General features: G+C 37.2%; 1 protein-coding gene across 6 annotated transcripts in view; it reads right to left on the minus strand.

Moving 5' to 3' along the window:
• TTLL7 (tubulin tyrosine ligase like 7) overlaps positions 1-24,191 on the minus strand; it is a 156,943-nt gene that overhangs the window by 98,148 nt on the left and 34,604 nt on the right. For 5 of the 6 annotated variants that reach the window (XR_009503733.1, XM_059925190.1, XM_059925208.1 and 2 more), the window contains exons 2-3: positions 391-593; positions 56-187 (exon numbers count right to left, since the gene is read on the minus strand). Coding sequence is in view for 5 of the 6 variants with exons in the window: in XM_059925190.1 (XP_059781173.1) it covers positions 56-187; positions 391-415 (157 nt within the window). In the remaining variant the exon portion in view is untranslated. The remainder of the gene's footprint in view (positions 1-55; positions 188-390; positions 594-24,191) is intronic. The other variant, XM_059925202.1, reaches the window with a different exon arrangement.

Consider the following 24,191-nt stretch of genomic DNA (forward strand, 5'->3'; position numbering starts at 1 on the left):
ATCAAATTAGTTTTTCTGACAATTATGAAAATCTCATGATTCTGAGGAGACCTACCAATTTCAAACTTTGTCCCAGCAACATTTGCTGTAATGGTTCCCTTCTTTTTCTTCTTTCTGACTTTCCTTTTCATCGTGCTTTGATAAGGCAATTCTGTATTCACATCCAGGGGAGAGGGTCCCTGAATAACTTTAAAAGAAATGTAAACCAACCAAACATCACTGAAATAACAAAAACTCCATACCAGAGAACATAAATGCTCCCCACAAGGTAAAATTATAAATTCTGATTCTTTGAGTCCCCAATTAATTTTTATTTCTTAAAAAAATTAGCAGTGATGATCTATAACACAGCCACATAATAGGTACACATGATTAAATCAAGCTGCTTACCTCTTTCTTGAGGCAAAGATGGCATTCTTGCCTGTGCCGATTAACAAGCAGTGTGCGCTGCTGCTGTACAAGCTCTTAGGAAACCTGGAAGGCCCGCATTAGTCTAAGTAGGATATGGCTCCAAACCACTGAAAGTTCCTATCATATTATCTTGGTGGAATCCTCAGATTTCAGGACATTGAAATTATGAGATAAGAAGGGACCTGCAGGGATTTTAAAACAAGGGCATTTAGAAAACAACTTTTACGACATTTTTTCGATATATGCCAATACTTTTCTTTTTAAAAGTCAAGGAGAGATGAAAGTTAATGTAGTTAATCAACAAATATTAGTTAATTTATTAAACCTTATGTAAAAATGCCAAGCAATAGTCCCGTTTTTAAAGTGCACAATCTAAAGGAGGAGGTTGTAAGTCATGTATCATATTTACATACAGTAAATAACACGCTTTACACAAACAAGAACAACAATAACAATATTCACTACCATTTGTTGAATGTTTACTATCTCAGGTCACTTATACCACTTAATCTTTCAACAAAACTATAACGTAGAAGCTTTTATCCCCATCTAACAGATAAGTAAATTGAGCTCAGAAAGGACAAATCTTCACAAAGAAAGTAAGTGACAAAGTAGAGATTAAAATAACATCTCTCTGATGTTAAAACCAGTACCCTTAACCAGGACCCCATACAACCTTCAACCCAATGCCTGTAACTTAGCTGCAGCCCTGCTTTTAATATGAAACAGTGAAATAACTGCCAGTGCCAGGGTAGAGATCACATGCTGACAGAATGGAGAAAAAAGAAATTCCCTTTTAAGTTGTGTGAGGGGGAGGGGTGACTTCATCAAACAGACCACATTTGAATTACGCCTTTAAAAATGAGAACAATTTTGAAAGGCAGAAAATTGGAGTCATTACCATGATGATCTTATTTTGGCACACAGAGGAACACAGTAAACGTTTTGTAATGAATGAACTAATTAGTTTGGCTACGCCTCAACATGGCCTATTACATTTCACTTATATTTTCATTGTGTATGTATGAACCTAGGGGTTGTGCCCTGACTATACTATACTGCCCAGGCTATACTATCAACTTTCTAACTTCTTCCTTCACACTTCAAGAATCTTCAAGTTCTTGTAAAATGTCTCTAAACATGATGAAAGTTATAAAAACTACCACAATAAACAAAGGTATGACATCAACACCTTTATCAAGACATTATCAGGTTTATGAGAAGTTCAGAAGTATTTAAAAATTCAGCTACATAAAATGTGACTCATATATACCACTCCCAACAGTCATTATTAATAATAAGATTCATTATTAAAGAAAATATAGAACTTAATTTGTTCTCAAGTATCATTTTCACTAGAATAATTCTCTAGAATAATTCAATATCAAAACCAGGGAACTATTATTTATTACAGACCAACTGTGGGCAGGCACTATGTTAAGAATCTAAACTATTTTACCTCATTAACAAACTTGGAACGTAGGTATCATTTCCCCCAATTTTCTAGACATGGAAACTAAGGCTAAATAAGTTAAGTATATCAAGGTAATACAGCTTATAAATAGAAAACCTGGGCTTTGAACCCAATTTTGTCTGATTATCTGTTCTATTCACTGAGCCCCACTAGTTTCAGACAGCGTGCTAATATGCTACATAGATGTACAAGAAGTTTGTGACCCTATTGCAGTCCATACTGCAAGATATGGGTGTATCTGGGAATTCATGATACTTCAAACCCAACAGTGAAATCACAGTAAACATCCCTAACCTGACGACAGCTCCCAATTCCAAGCTGGAAATAGACTAGATCATTCTTCAGAATAAAAGAAAGGGGTAGTCTATGGCTCAGTTTGGTTTCCTTCTGGAAGGTCTGATACCTCAGGGAGGTAACTATTTGAGTTTACAAGTCCTTGTGCAACACCTTGTTACTGGAGTAAACAAAGATCCTCTTATGGTAATGGAGTACTTATTACATTGAAAGTAGGTGAAAAAGTCAACAAGAGCTTGAGAACAATGTTTGCCTATACTAACAATAAATTAATAATTGTTATAGGCTGTAAAAACAGATTTATTAATTTCTGACTTACATAATGAGCCTAACAACTTCAATTTGTATGGAGCTCAAAACAAGAACTGTTATCCCTTCCCCCAACCACACAGAATTTAAAGGCCTTAAACTTATTCTCTCCATAGATTATGCTTAATTCCATTTATGGTTTGGTGATTAACAATAAAAGTGCTCTAACAAACTCCAGGACCTCATTCTGCCATCCAATTCTAACCACTTCACTTTATTCTAAACAAGAGATTTGAGATGACAGATTGATCACACCACTCAGATGAACCATGGTTACCTACTTTTCAAAAGGAGAAAGCATGTTTTGGTTACCTCCCAAATAAGCCAAGTTTCGCTGCAAAGTAAAATCACCTGAGGCACTTTTGAAAATCCTGGTACCCAGGCCACACCCCAGACCCAGGTGGGGCTTAAGCATCAGCATTTTTAAAGCTCTCCAAATGATCCTAGTGTACAGCCAAGGTTGACAACCTCTGTTGTAAGCATATAACTGCACTAAAGCAAATAATAGTTAATTACAACATACACATATCAAATTATAAGAAAAAAGTAAAACAAAGATGAAAACTCTTATAACTGAATGAAAAGGGTCAAATAGGTAGAAGTCATCTATAAAAATCCTTATATCTAGTTCAAGTAAACAAATTAGAAGAAAAAAGAATTAGGAGATCAGCAGAAATTGATTTCTAAGACAAACAATTTTATTTTACAAGTAAAGAAGCCATTTCCAAAAGGAATCAATTTACTAAAATGTCAAGCAAATAGTATCCTTAAATGTAGAACTTCAAGTGCTACCACGCAAAACAACAGCTGCATAAGACTGAAACAACAACAAAAATTCTAATATATTCGTGATGGAGTACCCTTTCTTTCCAGTTCTTCCTGCTGAATTTCTACCCATCACTTAAAATCCAAATATATTTCCACTTTTTCCTTAAAGCTGCCTCTGATCATGTCTGAAGAAATTCATTTCTCCCTCTTCTGGCCTATCCTAGAGACCATTATTTGTACCCCTATCATATCACCAATCACAAACCAAGAAACTAAGCTCTGTGAAAACAGTGGTTTTCTTCTATCTTGTTCACTCTTCCACTCCCAGAGCCTAAAATAGTGCCTAACACAGTGCTCAATAAGTGCTTGTTCATGAATTTTTAAAAATCAATCAACTAACGACACCTGGGAGTAAGAAGAGGTGGTTATGGAACTCTGAGAAGCAAAACACATGTATATATTACTTTCACATTTTTAAGTGAAAAAAGCAAAGTACATAAAAGTTTACATTTGTGTAAAATGATAGGTGAATACGTGGATATATGCACAGAGCAGTGGTGGCCTTTTGTAGCTGGGGGCAGAGCTAAGGGAGGCTAACTTTCATGTATACCCTTTAGTGACCCAAGCATGTATCACCTATTCAAAAAGTTAAATATATGTGATAAAAGTTGTGTCAACATTATCATGTTGACAACAAAAACCATCAAATTGTGTATTTCATTTAGATGAGAATAATTTAATCTAGATGAAAGTATAATATGGTAGAAAGAGCACTGAACAAGAAGTCAATTAGAACTCTTACCCTTTACTCTGCCATTTACCAAATAGATGACTTAATTTCTTAATATGCAAGAGGAAGGAATTGATTCTTTCCAGCCCTAAAGTCTAAAATGTCAACCAATGAGGATAGCATTGTTGATATTTTGGATGACAACAAGATGAAGACAAAACTACTTTTGTGTAAAAAAACAGGGAAACTCAGAACTTCTCCAACAATCCCCCCAAACCCATGCCCTGGTGAATGGTATATGGGCTCTTTGTACATACTGAAATTTTAACTTACCAAAGATTACTAAAATAATCTAACAAAAGGTCATGGGAACCAAAATTAGAGCTAAATTGAAAATATGTGTAGTAAGATTAAATAGAAATGTAATAAAAGCTGTTTTTCTGGTGATGAGAGTAAGGAGAAGGGACCCAAATAAACCAGTACCTACTGTATACTAAGCACTTTTACATAACTTTATGTGTATTTAGTCCATACAAAGCATTTTTTATTCTAATTTTACATATGGTAAAATTTAGATTCCGTGGATAAGTAACTTGCCCAAAGTCACACCTTAATAGGTGACAATGAAGTGATTTCTCTCTAAAGCCCATATTCTTTCCCACTTTTTGTGCTACCTTCAAAACTCAGTCTTTAAACATGACATATTAACGATTTCACAAAGAAGCTTAATTCTGCTTGACTGGAACTATTTTAAAAGCTAGGGAATGAAAGCAAGAGAATAAAAGTGTAATTTAAAATGTGGTTGAGATCATAAAGTTGCATCAGCTCTAGTTTCCCTTCTTGGAACACCTAGGCAGCTAGCAGGATCCAGATCATCTTCCCGGGTTTCTCCTTCATGAATGTTCTGCAATTCAACAAGTACTGTTATATACCAGGTACTGTTCTCAGTAAACAAAATAGATAAAAATTTTCTTTCTCTACGGTGCTTGCATTCTAGTTGGGGAGAGACAAACAATAACAGTAAACTACAGAAATTTTCTTAGGTCAGTCTTCCAAGGCAATAGAAATAAAAGGAAAAATAAACAAATGGGACCTAATGAAACTTACAAGCTTTTGCACAGCAAAGGAAGCCATAAACAAAATGAAAAGACAACCTACGGACTGGGAGAAAATATTTGCAAATGATGTGACTGACAAGGGCCTAACTTCAAAAATATACAAACAGCTCCTACAATTTAATAACAAAAAACCCAGTTGAAAACTGGGCAGAAGACCTAAACAGACATTTCTCCAAAGAAGACACATGGATGGCCAATAGGCACACAAAAATGATGCTCATCGTTGCTAATTATTAGAGAAATGCAAATCAAAACAACGAGGTACCACATCACACCAGTCAGAATGGCCATCATTAAAAAGTCTACAAATAATAAATGCTGGTGAGGGTGTGAAGGGAACCCCCCTATACTGTTCTTGGGAATGTACATTTGTGCAGCCACTATGGAAAACAGTACAGAGGTTCCTCAAAAAACTAAAAATAGAATTGCCATATGATCCAGCAATCCACTCCTGGGCATATACCCAGACAAACTGTAATTAGAAAAGATACATGCACTCCTATGTTCATAGCAGCACTATTTACAATAGCCAAGACATGGAAGCAACCTAAATGTCCATCAACAGATGAACGGCTAAAGAAGATGTGGTATATATATACAATGGAATATTACTCAGCCATTAAAATGAATGAAATAATGCCATTTGCAGCAACATGAATGGACCTAGAGATTATCATACTAAGCAACGTCAGTCAGAAAGAGAAAGACAAATACCATATGATATCACATATATGGAATCTAAAATATGACACAAATGAACATGTGTACAAAACAAGAACAGACTTACAGACATAGAGAACAGATTTGTGGTTGCCAGGGTGTTGGCGGGGGGGGGGGGGGAGCAAAGAATTGGAAGTTTGGGATTATTATAATCCCAAACTCCCAATTATATATATTATATATAGGATTTGCTATATATAATAGCAAACTATTATATATAGGATGGATAAACAACAAGGTCCTACTTCATAGCACAGGGAACTATATTCAATATCCTGTGATAAACCATAATGGAAAAGAATATGAAAAAGAATATATATGTATAACTGAGTAATTTTGCTTTACAGTAGAAATTAAAACAACATTGTAAATCAACTATATATGTCAATAAAATGTATTGACATAAATTTTAAAAATAAGTAAATAAACTAAAGAATATGCTAAGTTCTATGGGGAAAAAAAAAACAGAGCTAGTAGTTAGGATGTCAGGAGTGTGGGGGGGAAAGGGTGAAGGTTTGCAATTTTAAGTACTGTATCCAGATAGGCCTCACTGGGGATGATATACTAAGGAGGGCAATGATTTGTAATCACAAGTGGAGTTGATAAAAATATTATGCAGGGGCTTCACTGGGCACAGTGGTTAAGAATCTGCCTGCCAATGCAGGGGACATGGGTCCAAGCCCTGGTCCAGGAAGATCCCACATGCTGCAGAGCAGCTAAGCCCATGCGCCACAACTGCTGAGCCTGCGCTCTAGAGCCCGCGAGCCACAACTACTGAAGCCCGAGTGCCTAGAGCCCGTGCTCTGCAACAAGAGAAGCCACCACAATGAGAAGCCCGCACACCACAACGAAGAGTAGTCCCTGCTCGCCACAACTAGAGAGAGCCCGCGAGCAGCAACAAAGACCCAACTCAGCCGTAAATAAATAAATAAATAAATAAATAAATTTTTTAAAAAATATTATGCGTATGTGAGCATATGGGCATGTAAGCATGTGTGGATGTGAACATGTACGACAGGGAGGAAATGGGGAAACCTACTACCTTCTGGGTACTGAACAATCTTTCAGCCCTTCAACATGATTCTTCTTCCTAAATCCTAGTTTTTCTATATCATTTTCTACGTTGATTTTTATATTTCTATTTTCACACTGGCAAGGAGTAGAACAGATATGTTTCACAATGTATGTAGTTTTGTATACTTTTGATAGTGTATCACTTTTCTGAAGGAGGGAGGCACCAGAAAGATCCCAGCCACTCCCTCCACCTTGTGTCCCCTATACTGACACTAGATTGTGACACACTCCTAAGGACTCTCTTTGGTTCTTGGGCTCCTAGCAAAAACTGTGTAGTTTTTGGCATCTAGCTCACTCTCAGCCCACTTCCATACTTTCAGTTTTCAAAACCCATCAAAAAATCTATATTAGTCAGTACAAGCTATATAATGCTGCAATAATAAACAACCCCCAAATCTTAGGAACGTGAAACAACTAAGGTCTATTTCTTGATCATGTTACATCTCAACCATGGCAGGGGTGCTCCACATATCATAGTCACACAGAAACCCAAGCTGTCAGAACAGCCATCATCCTAACAATAACCAGTCACTGTGCCAGAGGGAAAGAAAGTTTTGGAGGATCTTATCCCAGCAGCTAATGACACACACAATTTCTGCTCACAATTCAATGGCCTCAAGCAGTCACATGACCCCGGCCAACAAGAGTTAGGAAGTGCAATCATATCAAATGACTAGTAGGATAAAAAGCCAGTAAATAACACTAACAACCATCACAGACTCAGACCTTGATTACTCCCTACATGAACCTAATTTCTAGTTCTCCGCAGCTCCACTTTATAGTACTCTCCCCTGCCTGGAAGAAAAGTTGCTGAGATCTGTATTGGGTCCTCTCTACCTCTCAGCTTTACACAGTAGATAGTTAAATTTCTCTATCCTGAGCTGCTATGGAATGAAATAACGATGGTGAAGAAGAGGAAGAAGACAAGGAGGAAGAGGAGGATGGAGTTGACACAGTCATTTACGTAAAACATACAATGTGCCAGGCACTCTTCTAGGTTTCTACATATAAAACTCTGATCTTCCCAACCCTAAATGGTATCCCATTATTATTATCCCCACAGACAGTTGTTTAAAGAAAAGAGGTATAATGAACAATGGTATTAAAACACAAATAAAATTTTTAAGTGATAACGATTTTGCAAATTTGCCTCAAGATAATTCTCTCTGGATGTCAAACTGTTATCATCTGATGAAAGATGTTTCGACTACTACTTCAAGAAAAATGAAAAATAATAAATATAACAAAAATTATATCCAATTAAGCTTTTACTTGGTGGGGAAAACACTCGCCATACACATAATATATTATTTGCAGAGAGGTTATTGCAAGTAGCAGTCAGGAATCTATTATTTAATGAAAATCATCAAAATAAGGCAGTTGGTTTTTTAGGTAAAAATAGTAATATTTCCAAATATCAGGTCATAAATACAATTTTGTCCATTGTTGTGTTTTAAAACATCATTAAATTTCAGCAGTTGGTCCTCAAACCAAATTTGATATGTTATTTTTATTTTCCAAGAAATGACACATTTTCTTACATGAAAATAAGATAATGAAAGTAAATGAATCATGTGCTACTTTTTAAACATTAAAATTTGAAGTGTTTCTTATTTGTTTTCAATATTATCAGGATCAGATTTAATGTGAGCCTTAGACCACCAACTTCAATTTTAATGTGCATACTAATCACCTGGGTATGTTGTTAAAGTTCAGATTCTGATTCATTAGGTCTGGGGTGAGGCCTGAGAGTCTGCATTTCTAACAAGTTCCCAGGTGTGTTGGTCTACAGACCACACTTTGAGTAGCAAGGCTCTAGACAACCACAATGCTTAATACTATGCTGATAGAATTTTTTTAACTTAAAGCCTTTCTTTATAATATGTACAAATTATGAAATTATAAAATGATTTTTTTAATTTTTTTAAAATTTATTTATTTTATTTATTTATTTTTGGCTGCATTGGGTCTTCGTTGCTGCACGCGGGCTTTCTCTAGTTGCAGCGAGAGGCGGCTACTCTTGGTTGCGGTGCGTGTGCTTCTTATTGTGGTGGCTTCTCTTGTTGCAGAGCACGGGCTCTAGGCCCCTGGGCTCAGTAGTTGTGGCTCGCAGGCTCTAGAGAGCAGGCTCAGTAGTTGTGGCGCACGGGCTTAGTTGCTCCGCGGCATGTGGGATCCGCCCGGACCAGGGAACGAACCCATGTCCCCTGCACTGGCAGGCGGATTCTTAACCACTGTGCCACCAGGGAAGGCCTAAAATGATTTTAAAATTCATGTAGTGATGTGAAGTTATGTATTAATATTAAATGGGTCCATGAGTCAAAAAAATTAAAATAAAATTTAAAAGGTTGGGAAATGTTGACCTAGAACAGTGATTCTCAAAGTACGGTCCTAGGAACAGCAGCATCAGCATCACCTGCAAACGTATGAGAAATGCATATTCTCAGACCCAACCTGAGATCTTCTGAATCAGAAATCTGGGGGTGAGGCCCACCAGTTGACAAGCTCTCCAGGTGATTCTGATGTAGGCTAAAGTCTGATAACCACTGGACTAGAGGGCACATGCAAACCCCACGAAAGTAAGGGACGCCACTACTGGAGCCTCTTCTCTCCTCACTGGTCTTCTGAAGCAAAGCCATATGAGTTAGAAATCACCTGGCCAAGTAACAAGTAGAGGAGAACGCACACACCACGCAGGGCTCTGAGCAGCTGCAAAGGAAGGCATTTGCTACAAAGGATCTCATTTACTACTGCAGACAGCCCTGCTAAGTGAGGTGAGGTTTTGCTAATTTAGAAAGACAATTTATACCCCTTGCTTGAGCCCGAGGCAGTTGCCAGTGCTGACCAACAAAGACATTCATTTTAAAGATAAGCAATCTACCAAAAATAATTATTTGAAGATTAACAGCAACCACAGAGATCAATTACATTCCCTCTACTCCCAAGTACTGGTCCAGGAGCGTGGGAGCTTGATCTGAAAAGGTCATGGATAGCAGAAAAATGGTGGCGGAGGGGATGAAACGAACATCAACAGGAGAGTGCGTACATTGTGGTACACTCATACGGTGAAAGTACTATACACAAGTGAAACTAAATGAACTAGAACTACATGATGAATCTCACAAACAATGCATATCAAAAAAAGTTGAGGAATATACACAGCAGTACATTATTTACATGAAGTTTAAAATTATTAAAACAATAATATATGATAAACATTGAGATATACATATAGATCTCTTAGAAATTAATGCATCTGAAATAAAAGTGTAAAGAACTACATGGGGATGATAAACACCCCATGATACCTCTTGAGAGGAAGGGAGAGCATCTAATAGCCAGTCCTGTTTTACAGAAAGTGAGCAGCTATGCTCCTATACATGCCAAAGATGTAACTCTTAATGTAAAGAATGAATATACCAGGGCTTCCCTGGTGGCGCAGTGGTTGAGAATTTGCCGGCCAATGCAGGGGACACGGGTTCGAGCCCTGGTCTGGGAAGATCCCACATGCTGCAGAACAGCTGGGCCTGTGAGCCACAATTACTGAGCCTGCGTGTCTGGAGCCTGTGCTCCGCAACAAGAGAGGCCACGATAGTGAGAGGCCCGCTCACCGCAATGAAGAGTGGCCCCCTCTTGCCACAACTAGAGAAAGCCCTTGCACAGAAACGAAGACCCAACACAGCCATAAAAATAAATTAATTAAAAAAAAAAGTCCTTCCCCAATCTTTAAAAAAAGAAAAAAAGTTAAAAATAAAAAAGAATGAATATACCCTTATCATTTTAGCCTTTTGAAAGAATAAGTAGAAATGAAATAGCCAAAATACTTTTGTTTGAACCACTATATGTCTCCTTGGAAGTATTCTGTTTTAAGTCACACTGTTGAAAATGTAGGTCCAATTCTGACTCATTAGCAATATGGTGGAGTCACTGAAGGATTTAAAGAGGAGTAACATAATCCAAATTTCTTTTTTATAGATTACACCAGCAGTTATTGTGGGGGCTGGATGGGAGAGGGGCAGGAGTGAACAGAGAGTCTCAAGAGTTGCACAAGTCCAGGAGAGAGAGGGTAAGAGTTTGATCATGGATACAAGCAACAGACACAGGGAGAAAGAACACGGTAACTACGGAAGAACCGCAGAACTTAGTGATCAAGAAGGAAAAAGTAATCTTGGATGACTTACAGATCTCTGCCTTAGGAGAAATGGGTAGAAGACAGCACCATTCAACAAGAGAAGGCAGAAGGAAAAGTCATTTTGAGGGATAAGATGATTTCAGTTTTATATTTGCAGAAAAGGATAGATGGAAAAAAATAGACAATAAAACAATGGAATTAGTGATGACTGAAGATAAGGAAAACCTCCACTTTTATAAATAAAATGTTTTTGGTTAAACACAGAAAGGTCCTTTCCAAAGCATAAATGCTCTTATCTCTGTGCTCTCTGCCAAGAAATGGCAACAGATTTTCAAATTGCCCAGCTGCCTGACTGGTGAACAAATGACATCACCCAAACAACTGTCCCAGTGATACTGCTTTGCCACCACTCATTGTGTGTACAAATTAAAAGGGTTTTTAGAGAAGCTACTTACTTCCTGAACACAGAAACTTTTGTCTCCCTTTCCCAGACTGGGTATACTCTCAAAAGCTAGATCCGTAGTGTTTTCCAGACCTTAAAAAAAACCATTTGATCAACCACTTGTAAAGACCCAATAGGAAGCCAAGTGTGACATTACATAAGAATAAACAGAAGAACTATTTATTAATTTTAGCAACAATTAATATTTACCTTGAGCAACAGTAGCTCCCATGAATGTACTGCTTATTTATATTTCAAGTTGCCTTAGACTGTTTAGCATTTGTTCAATGTTTATAATTAAATTACAGCACCCATACAAAATTCCACTAAGCTCTGTGGAATTCCTTGTCTTTGGAATTTAGTGTAGTATCACATGAAAAAATAGGGATTGATAAATAAGTAATGATAACAAAGCATAGCTTGAAGGCATTTTTTTCCTTATTAATAGCTGTATTTCCAGTACTTAGGATAATGAAAAATACCCAACCCATGTCTGACTCCACAAAGACCTCTCTTTTGTTCTAAGCTATAGAATTGGAATTAAAGGTTCTTTGGACCCAACTTTCCATGATTTTCAGGAACCTAGATCACAAGTTGAAAGAGAGGGACTGAGGGAAGTGGAAAATTTCTAAAGTATCTAGTTCTCTGTACTCTGCCAGAAAATGCACAATAGATATCAAAGTGCGCAGCTGGTGAACAAATGACATCACCCGAAGGTCATCTGATGCCAGCATTTATAGTTTTCAATGTCCAAAACTTAACTCTTTAACTTCTGCTGAAAACCTGGCACTCATCTTATGTTCCTTATCTTAGGCAAAGGCATCACTACAGCCAAGTATTCAAGAGACAGATAAGTCAGAATCATCTTTAACTCTTTTTTTGACTTCCTTGTTTGATACTCATTCAATGCACACCCTGTTACTAATTTTAGGGTATATATTAGTTCCATTATTCATCTTACCATCTACCTCTAAAATGTGTTTTAAGTCTTAAATGTATAAAATGCATTGGGTTGTTAAACCTCAGATGGTATCCGTATCAGTTAATAAGTTAACACATGTAGAAAGACCACTAGCTATCTACCTAATAGCCTTTCACTAGTTCTTGCTTACTAACAAAACACCTATTGAGTTATTATTAGAGGTGGCGTTGTACCGATCTAAATAAGTACATTTCCCAGACATCCTTACAGGTATACATGGCCATGTGACCAAGTTCTGCCCAGTGAGGTGTAAGTAGAAGTTGTTGAGCAGGACTTTCCAGTAAAAGGGAGGTAGACAATTGATGGACACTCATTTATTTGCTTTCTTCCTTCTATCCTGGAATGCAAATGTGACTGCAGGAGCTGCAGCAATTCAAAGTGACGTTGGTTTTGTCATGGAAATGCTAATTCAGTCTTGGACTGCCTACCTGGGGTGAGGGGGCCTCCATCTTGTTAAGCTATGGTTATTTTAAGTTCCTGTCATCATCAGCTAAATGTGCCTTCTAATGGACATGATACTCCAATAGAAATTATGGGTTTTGTTTCTGAAAAAGATAAACCAAATGCAAAGTCACTGGCACAAGTGACTTCAGGCATTTGGCGTTTTTGCCACAGCTTACATTTACCCATTTTCTGTGAACAGTGATCTGAATCTCCTGTGAAGAACTATTCCCCCTGCTTTCATTCCATGTGCCTTCATGGGGTTGATGCCAATCCCAGCTCCAAGGTTAGGCAAATGACTCAGATCTAAAGTGATTGTGGAAGTCCATTCCCTTGACCATGGAACTGGTTCAGAGAGGAACATGGGATCCAACTAGGACCGGCAAGAATCAAGCCTAGAACTCGTCTTCAGACTCTTAAAGAATATAGGTTCTCTTCTGAGCTGGATTTGAACCTGAGAGGATCTGCATTGCCGGTCCTCATCTTGCCTCTACACAGAGTCTGAGGATAAAGTCAACGTGAAGGAGGCAGAGACAAAGACAGAACATATTCCTGAACTTTTCAGTAACATAACCTAAAAAATTCCTTTTTTGCTTAAAACAGATTCCTAACCAATGGAACCTAACCAACATAGGTTCCATTTTTAATTTTGATTTTAAATAAAGAAAGTTATTTCTAAATGTCCTTGCATAAAATGCCACAACTCAAGTGAAATAAGAAGAGGCTTCCTTGCACGTTTCCTCCATGAGACAACTGGCTCCAAGGCAAAAGCTTTAGAAAAAGTATTTTAATTTATGTATTCTTCAATCTCACACACACAGCCTGGAACATAGAAACTAAACTGCTGAGCTTCCATATCAGAGGGATACAGTTCTGTAGGATGTTTTTGAATTTAAAATAAGAAAGCAGACTCACAAATATAGAGAACAAACTAGTGGTTACCAGCGGGGAGGGAGGGGTGGGACAATATAGGGGTGAGGAAGTGGGAGGTATAAACTACTGGGTGTGAGATAGGCTACAAGGATGTATTGTACAACACGGGGAAGATAACCAGTATTTTGTGATAACTGTAAATGGAGTGTAACATTTAAAACTATATAAAAATTTTTTAAATTTCCATTGTATTAATTTCTATCAATAGAATCATATAAATTTGTCAGTTTTCAAATCCCTCTAATTAAATTAAATCCCAGTAAAATTAAGCCATGGTCTTAGAGTCATGCAGTCTAAGTGTAGAAAATCCATATGGAAAAAAGGAAAATGCACAGGTCTAGTTCATATAATGCTCTGCATGCCCCCATCAGCTAAATTAAGCTGAGTATGTCACCATAAGATCCTAAGGAGGGAAGGAGTAGTAAGACTACTTTGTTTCTAGACCGTTAAACTAGGTGTAAAGAGAATTTACAAGATCAGCTTTTGGAAAGAAGTAAAATACTAATAGCTTTTATCTAACAGGTCCACTATTAAGAAAACTAATTAAACTTAACTATATTTTAATAAGTTTAGCTCATTTTAAGATAAGAATCTTTCCCCAAAGTCATTCCATACCTTTAAAAACAGTGTATCTATCTGGCACCACAATCTTTGCTGTGAAACCAGTCCTTTTATAGAAATGCAGAAAAAAGAATTATTTTTGTCCTTCATTCTAAAAACAATAACGGAATGCAGAATAGAATTAGTGCCCAAAGTTAACCAGTGCTCAATAATATAATATCCACAGATACTAAACGCTCAAACAATACAAATTTCTTTTTTAATAGTTCTTTCTTCTCTTAACCTCTACCTTCCCTTCTCACACAGAGTAAATAAATACTATTAGGATGTATCACCAATCTGTTTGAAAGTTTAGTTACCCTCCATTATTTCATTACATTTCTAATTAAGGCAATACACATTTTTAATGCTCATCATTTTATTAGGTGCTCTATTGAGAAAAAAAATATGCATCCTGCCTTCAACATACACATTTATCTTTGAGAGAAGTAGCTAAGCATATCCAAAACTACCTAAAAAACAAGAATTCATCTAAAACAGACTGACATACTGATTATATCAATAGAAATATACTTAAGAATGAAAGTAGACCCTAAGTATCTATAAAATTATACATGCAACCATATATCCACAACATGTATCTCAGTGTTATAAATTAACTACTATATAAAATCAAGAAAGCTGATTTTCAGTTGTGCCTCATGGGATTTACATTTACTGTTTTCTAATCTTACCTAGTATTCAAAGTTATCCATATACAGGAGATCAAGATGGCAATGTAAGAGGATGTGGAGCTCACCTCCCCCCACAAATACATCAAAAAAACAACTACAAGTGGAATAACTCTCATGGGAAACTAACTGGAAACCTGCAGCAGGACTCCTATATAACCACGGCTGCAGGAAAGATTTACACAGAATTGGGTAGGGTGGGAAGAAAAGCATGGGGTCGGGAAATGTGCCCCTAGGAAGGGATTAGGAGGAAAAGGGACATCACACAGGCAGACATTCCTCCTGGGGAATGAGTGGGTCCAGCACAGACTGGGTGTCCCAGTCCTGGGGTCCAACGTATAAGAGAAAAGCCACCTTGACTGCTTGGAGAACTGCTGGGACAGATAGAAAGACTGGGGAAGCCTAGACTCCACTGGTGAGAGAGCACCGGTGCTGGCTTGCCTCCAGGCAGGGCGGAAAGAGGTCTGCCCTAGCAGCTACCGACTCTCCGCTTCCTAACCTGAGCCAAGTGAACACCCCAGCCCCCCTCACTCCACGCCACAGCTTGATGCTGGGTCTATAGCAGCCAGGACCTGGGAAAAGACTTGATCTAGGGATGCACAGGTGACCCAGGGGCCTAGGGTGTGGTCCAGGCGGGGCAGCAGCAGCAGCGCTGTTAGCGCTTACACAAACAGCACCCCAGAAGCAGCCCAAACTCCTGGCACCATGGCCACCAGAATTCCTGAGACCACCTTGCCCTACCCAGTGCTAGCTGAGCAAATGCTCTTGCCCCACCCACTCCATGCTATAGCCTAGCACTAGACCTGGGGCAGCCACGACAGGGGAAAAGACACGACTGGGGGCTGCATCTGAGCAGAGCCACAGATGCCTACACAAGCAGCCGATCAGATCTCTGTAAGTACACAAACTCAAACTGCTTCAGCACCTCCCTCTATTGGGGCAAAGGCCCCAGTGCAGAGAGAAGGAAAAACACACACTTAAAGGGAACAGAGTCAGCTCAAACCTGACACTCAGGGATTCCACTCCAGCAACTTGGGAGCAGATAGACCCTTAATCAGGCAGTGACAGCCACTGAGCAAAGAGGAAGTCCTGCCTCACACCTTGCACAGGCTCTAGCTCCTCCATCACCAGCCACACCACCTACTAAGGTGACAGTGGTCAGCACACCCTGAGGAAAGATGCAGCTGGTGTCCACATCAAATCCAGCCCTCCCACCAAACGCACTGGGCAAACACAGTCTACATAAGGATGCTCCTACATAAGAATATCCCTTCAAAACCACAACAGATAACTATTTCACCTAAATTCATAGAGACAGATAAAGTTAAGTAAAATAAAAAGGAACTACTCTCAACTGAAAGAGCAAGAGAAAACCCCTGAAAAAATAATGAAACAGAAATAGTCAATCTACCAGACAAATAATTCAAAACCTTTGCAATAGAAACACTAACTGAATTAGAGGAGAGAACTGATCTAAACACAAATCATTTTAACAAGGAGCTAGAAAATATAAAGAGCCAATCAAAAATAGATAATTCAATATCTGAGATAAAAAGCACCCTAGAAGCAATGAATAGCAGACTAAATGGCACAGGAGAATGCATAAGTGATCTGGAAGAGAGAATAATGGAAGTCACTCATTCAGATCAGCAGACAGAAAGACAAATAAAAAAAAAAAAAAGAAAGAAACATATGAGATCTATGGGATAACATTAAACATGCCAGCATTCATATTATAAGAGTTCCAGAAGGAGATGAGAGAGCAAGATGAGTATTGAGAACGTATTTGAAGAAATTATGGCTGAAAAAATAAACTGAAAAATTCATTTTTTGCTTAAACCAGGTTCTTAACCAATACAAATAATTATAAGCTTACGTTCCGTTTTTTATTTTGTTCTTAAACAAAGAAAATTACTTCACAATGTCCTTGCATAAAATGCCACAACTCAAGTGAAATAAGAAAAGGTTTCCTTACATGTTTCTTCCATGAGAAAATTAGCTCTGACGCAGTAGCTTTAAAATTGTCTTTTAATTTACATATTCTTCAATCTCAAACATACAGCCTAGAACACAGGAGCTAACCTGATGACTATCAAGACTGAAACAGGAAGAAATAGAAAATACGAACAGACAAATTAACCAGTAATGAATTTGAATCAGTAATTTAGAAACTCGAAACAAGCAAAATTCCAGGACCACATAGCTTCACTGAGGATTCTACCAAAAATAAAACGAACTAATACCTATCCTTCTCAAACTATTCCAAAAGACAGAAGAGGAAGGAACACTCCCCAATATAATAAAAACCCTTTATGACAAACCCACAGCCAATAGAATACTCAACGGTGAAAAGCTAAAAGAGAGAGGGCAGACAGCAGAAGCAAGAAGAATTACAATCCTGCAGCCTGTGGAACAAAAACCACATTCACAAAAAGACAGACAAGATGAAAAGGCAGAGGGCTATGTCCCACATGAAGGAACAAGATACAACCCTAGAAAAACAACTAAATGAAGTGGAGATAGGCAACCTTCCAGAAAAAGAATTCAGAATAATGATAGTGAAGATGATCCAGGACCTCAGAAAAAGAATGGAGGCAAAGATCGAGAAGATGCAAGAAATGTTTAACAAAGACCTAGAAGAATTAATGAACAAACAAACAGAGATGAACAATACAACAACTGAAATGAAAAATACACTAGAAGGAATCAATAGCAGAATAACTGAGGCAGAAGAATGGATAACTGACCTGGAAGACAGAAGAGTGGAATGCACTGCTGCGGAACAGAATAAAGAGAAAAGAATGAAAAGAAATGAAGACAGTCTAAAAGACCTCTGGGACAATATTAAACACAACAACATTTGCAATATAGGGGTCCCAGAAGGGGAAGAGACAGAGAAAGGACCAGAGAAAATATTTGAAGACACTATAGTCGAAAACTTCCCTAACATGGGAAAGGAAATAGCCACCCAAGTCCAGGAAGCGCAGAGAGCCCCATACAGGATAAACCCAAGGAGAAACACACCAAGACACATAGTAATCAAACTGGCAAAAATTAAAGACAAAGAAAAATTATTGAAAGCAGCAAGGGAGAAATGACAAATAACATACAAGGGAACTCCCATAAGGCTAACAGCTGATTTCTCAGCAGAAACCCTACAAGCCAGAAGGGAGTGGCATGATATACTTAAAGTGATGAAAGGGAAGAACTACAACCAAGATTAACTTACCCGGCAAGGATCTCATTCAGATTCGATGGAGAAATCAAGATTAAACAGACAAGCAAAAGCTAAGAGAATTCATCACCACCAAAACAGCTCTACAACAAATGCTAAAGGAACTCCTCTAAGTGGGAAACACAAGAGAAGAAAAGGACCTACAAAAACAAACCCAAAACTATTAAGAAAATGGTCATAGGAACATACATATTGATAATTACCGTAAACGTGAAGGGATTAAATGCTCCAACCAAAAGATACAGGCTCACTGAATGGTTACAAAAACAAGACCCATATATATGCTGTCTACAAGAGACCCACTTCAGACCTAGGGACACACTCAGACAAAGTGAGGGGATGGAAAAAGATATTCCATGCAAAAGGAAATCAAAAGAAATCTGGAGTAGCAATATTCATATCAGATAAAATAAACTTTAAAATAACGAATGTTAAAAGAGACAAGGAAGGACACTATATAATGATCAGGGGATCAATCCAAGAAGAAAATATAACAATTATAAATATATATGCACCCAAAATAGGAGCACCCCAATACATAAGGCAACTGCTAACAGCTATAAAAGAGGAAATAGACAGTAACACAATAATAGTGGGAGGCTTCAACACCTCACTTACACTGATGGACCGATCATCCAAAATGAAAATAAATAAGGAAACAGAAGCTTTAAATAACACAATAGACCAGATAGATTTAATTGATATTTATAGGACATTCCATCCAAAAACAGCAGATTACACTTTTTTCTCAAGTGCACACGGAACATTCGCCAGGATAGATCACATCTTGGGATACAAATCAAGCCTCAGTAAATTTAAGAAAATTGAAATCATACCAAGCATCTTTTCTGACCACAACACTATGAGATTAGAAATCAATTACGAGGAAAAAAACGTAAAAAACACAAACACATGGACATTAAACAATACGGTACTAAATAACCAAGAGATCACTGAAGAAATCAAAGAGGAAATCAAAAAATACCTAGAGACAAATGACAACGAAAACACGACGATCCAAAACCTATGGGATGCAGCAAAAGGAGTTCTAAGAGGGAAGTTTATAGCTTTACAAGCCTACCTCAAGAAACAAGAAAAATCTCAAATAAACAATCTAACCTTACACCTGAAGGAACTAGAGAAAGAAGAACAAACAAAACCCAAACTTAGCAGCAGGAAAGAAATCATAAAGATCAGAGTGGATATAAATGAAATAGAAACAAAGAAAACAATAGCAAAGATCAATAAAACTAAAAGCTGGTTCTTTGAGAAGATAAACAAAATTCATAAACCATTAGTCAGACTCATCAAGAAAAAGAGGGAGAGGACTCAAATCAATAAAATTAGAAGTGAAAATGGAGAAGTTGCAACAGACATCACAGAAATACAAAGCATCCTAAGAGACTACTACAAGCAACGCTATGCCAATAAAATGGACAACCTGGAAGAAATGGACAAATTCTTAGAAAGGTATAACTTCCCAAGACTGAACGCAGAAGAAATAGAAAATATGAACAGACCAATCACAAGTAATGAAATTGAAACTGTGATTAAAACTCTTCCAACAAACAAAAGTCCAGGACCAGATGGCTTCACAGGTGAATTCTATCAAACATTTAGAGAAGAGCCAACACCCATCCTTCTCAAACTCTTCCAAAAAATTGCAGAGGAAGGAACACTCCCAAACTCATTCTATGAGGTCATCATCACCCTGATACCAAAATCAAAGATACTACAAAAAAAGAAAACTACAGACCAATATCACTGATGAATTTAGATGCAAAAATCCTCAACAAAATACTAGCAAACAGACTCCAACAACACATTAAAAGGATCATAAACCATGATCAAGTGGGATTTATCTCAGGGATGCAAGGATTCTTCAATATACGCAAATCAATCAATGTGATACACCACATTAACAAACTGAAGAATAAAAACCATATGATCATCTCAATAGATGCAGAAAAAGCTTTTGACAAAATTCAACACCCATTTATGATAAGAACTCTCCAGAAAGTGGGCATAGAGGGAACCTACCTCAACATAATAAAGGCCATATATGACAAACCCACAGCCAACATCATTCTCAATGGTGAAACACTGAAAGCATTTCCTCTAAGATCAGGAACAAGACAAGGATGTCCACTCTCGCCACAATTATTCAACAAAGTTTTGGAAGTCCTAGCCCTGGTAATCACAGAAGAAAAAGAAATAAAAGGAATACAAATTGGAAAACAAGAAGTAAAACGGTCACTGTTTGCAGATGACATGATACTATAGAGAATCCTAAAGATGCCACCAGAAAACTACTAGAGCTAATCAATGAATTTGGTAAAGTTGCAGGACACAAAATTAATGCACAGAAATCTCTTGCATTCTTATACTCTAATGATGAAAAATCTGAAAGAGGAATTAAGGAAACACTCCCATTTACCACTGCAACAAAATGAATAAAATACCTAGGAATAAACCTACCTAGGGAGACAAGAGCCCTGTATGCAGAAAACTATAAGACACTGATGAAAGAAATTAAAGATGATACCAACAGATGGAGAGATACACAATGTTCCTGGATTGGAAGAATCAATATTGTGAAAATGACTATACTACCCAAAGCAATCTACTGATTCAATGCAATCCTTATCAAATTACCAATGGCATTTTTTACAGAACTAGAACAAAAAATCTTAAAATTTGTATGGAGACACAGAAGACCCTGAATAGCCAAAGCAGTCTTGAGGGGAAAAAACGGAGCTGGAGGAATCAGACTCCCTGACTTCAGACTATACTATAAAGCTACAGTAATCAAGACAATACGGTACTGGCACAAAAACAGAAACATAGATCAATGGAACAAGATAGAAAACCCAGAGGTAAACCCACACACCTATGGTCAACTAATCTATGACAAAGGAGGCAAGGATATACAATGGAGAAAAGACAGTCTCTTCAATAAGTGGTGCTGGGAAAACTGGACAGCTACATGTAAAAGAATGAAATTAGAACACTCCCTAACACCATACACAAAAATAAACTCAAAATGGATTCAAGACCTAAATGTAAGACCGGACACTATAAAACTCTTAGAGGAAAACATAGGAAGAACACTCTTTGACATAAATCACAGCAAGATCTGTTTTGATCCACCTCCTAGAGTAATGGAAATAAAAACAAAAATAAACAAATGGGACCTAATGAAACTTAAAAGCTTTTGCAAAGCAAAGGAAACCATAAACAAGATGAAAAGACAACCCTCAGAATGGGAGAAAATATTTGCAAACGAATCAACGGACAAAGGATTAACCTCCAAAATATATAAACAACTCATACAGCTCAATATTAAAAAAACTAACAACCCAATCCAAAAATGGGCAGAAGACCTAAATAGACATTTCTGCAAAGAAGACATACAGATGGCCAAGAAGCACATGAAAAGCTGCTCAGCATCACTAATTATTAGAGAAATGCAAATCAAAACTACAATGAGGTATCACCTCACACCAGTTAGAATGGGCATCATCAGAAAATCTACAAACAACAAATGTTGGAGAGGGTGTGGAGAAAAGGGAACCCTCTTGCACTGCTGGTGGGAATGTAAATTGTTACAGCCACTATGGAGCACCATATGGAGGTTCCTTAAAAAACTAATAATAGAATTACCATATGATCCAGCAATCCCACTACTGGGCACATACCCAGAGAAAACCGTAATTCAAAAAGACACATGCACCCCAATGTTCATTGCAGCACTATTTACAATAGCCAGGTCATGAAAGCAACCTAAATGCCCAACGACAGACAAATGGATAAAGATGATGTGGTACATATATACAATGGAATATTACTCAGCCATAAAAAGGAACAAAATTTGGTCATTTGTTGAGCCGTGGATGAATCTAGAGACTGTTATACAGAGTGAAGTAAGTCAGAAAGAGAAAAACAAATATTGTATATTAACACATATATGTGGAACCTAGAAAAATGGTACAGATGAACCGGTTTGCAGGGCAGAAATTGAGACACAGATGTAGAGAACAAACGTATGGACACCAAAGGGGGAAAGCCATGGGGGGTGGTGGTGGCGGTATGATGAATTGGGCGATTGGGATTGACATGTATACACTGATGTGTATAAAATTGATGACTAATAAGAACCTGCTGTATAAAAAAATAAATAAAATTAAATTAAAAAATTAAAAAAAAAAATGTGACACACACACTAAGTAAGCAAATGCTGTTGGAAAAATGGCACCAGTAGACTAGCTCCATGCAGGGTTGCCACAAACCTTCAATTTAAAAAAAAAAAAATACAGTATCTGTGAAGTGCAATAAAGTGAAACAATAAAAAAAAAAGAAAGAAAAAGAAAAGCTAAAAGCCTTCTCACTATATTCAGGAACAAGACAGGAATGCCCACTCTCACCACTTCTATTCAACATAGTATTAGAAGTCCTAACAACAGCAATCAGACGAGAGAAAGAAGTAAAAGATATCCAAATTAGAAGGGAAGAGGTAAAATTATCACTATTTGCAGATGACATGACACTCTTATATAGAGAACCTCAAAGTCTCCACCCAAAAAATATTGGAACTAATAAATGAATTCAGCAAGGTTGCAGGATACAAGATTAATATACAGAAATCTGCTGCATTTCTCTACACTAATAATGAAATATGAGAAAGTTTTTAAAATCCCCTTTAAAATCTTATCAAAAAGGAAAAAAAAAAAAAAAAACTAGTAATAAACTTAACCAAGGAGGTTAAAGACCTATACTCTAAAAACTTTAAAACATTGATGAAGGAATTTAAAGATGATACAAAGAAACAGAAAGATATCCCACGCTCTTGGATTGGAAGAATTAATATTGTTAAAATGGCCGTACTACCAAAAGAAATATAGAGATTTAACATGATACCTATCAAAATACCCATAACATTTTTCAAAGAACTAGAACAAATAATCCTAAAATTCATATAGCACCACAAAAGACCTTGAATTTCCAAAGCAATCTTGAGAAAAAAAAAACAAAGTTGGAGGTATAAACCTCCTAGACTTCAGACAATACTACACAGCTACAGTAATCAAAACATCATGGTACTGGCACAAAAACAGACACAAAGATCAATGAAGCAGAATAGAGAACCCAGAAATAAACCTATGCACCTATGGTCAATTGATCTACAACAAAGGAGGCAAGAATATACAATGGAGAAAAGACAGTCTCTTCAACAAGTGGTGCTGAGAAAACTGGACAGCCACATGTAAAGCAATGAGATTAGAACATTCTCTCACACCATATACAGAAATAAACTCAACATGGTTTAAAGACCTAAATGTAAGAGCGGTTTGAAACCATAAAACTCCTACAAGAGAATGTAGGTGGAACACTCTTTGACATAAATTGTAGCAATATTTCCTTGGATCAGTATCATAAAGCAAAAATAAACAAATGGGACCTAATTAAACTTAAAAAGCTTTTGCATAGCAAAGGAGACTATCAACAAAATAAAAAGACAACCTACGGAATGACAGAAAATATTTGCAAATGATGTGACTGACAAGGGGTTAATACCCAAATTATACAAACAGCTCTTACAACTCAATATCAAAAAAACAAACAACCCAATCAAAAAATGAGCAGAAGACCTAAATAGACACTGTTCCAAAGAAGACATGCAGATGGCTAACAGGCACATGAAAAGTTGCTGAACATCACTAATTGTTAGAGAAATGCAAATCAAAACAATGAGATATCACCTCACACCTGTCAGAATGGCTATCATCAAAAAGTCTACAAATAATAAATGCTGGAGAGGGTGTGGAGAAAAGGGAAC

The sequence above is a fragment of the Balaenoptera ricei genome, chromosome 1 (assembly GCF_028023285.1).
Source record: "Balaenoptera ricei isolate mBalRic1 chromosome 1, mBalRic1.hap2, whole genome shotgun sequence".
Classification (NCBI taxonomy): domain Eukaryota; kingdom Metazoa; phylum Chordata; class Mammalia; order Artiodactyla; family Balaenopteridae; genus Balaenoptera; species Balaenoptera ricei.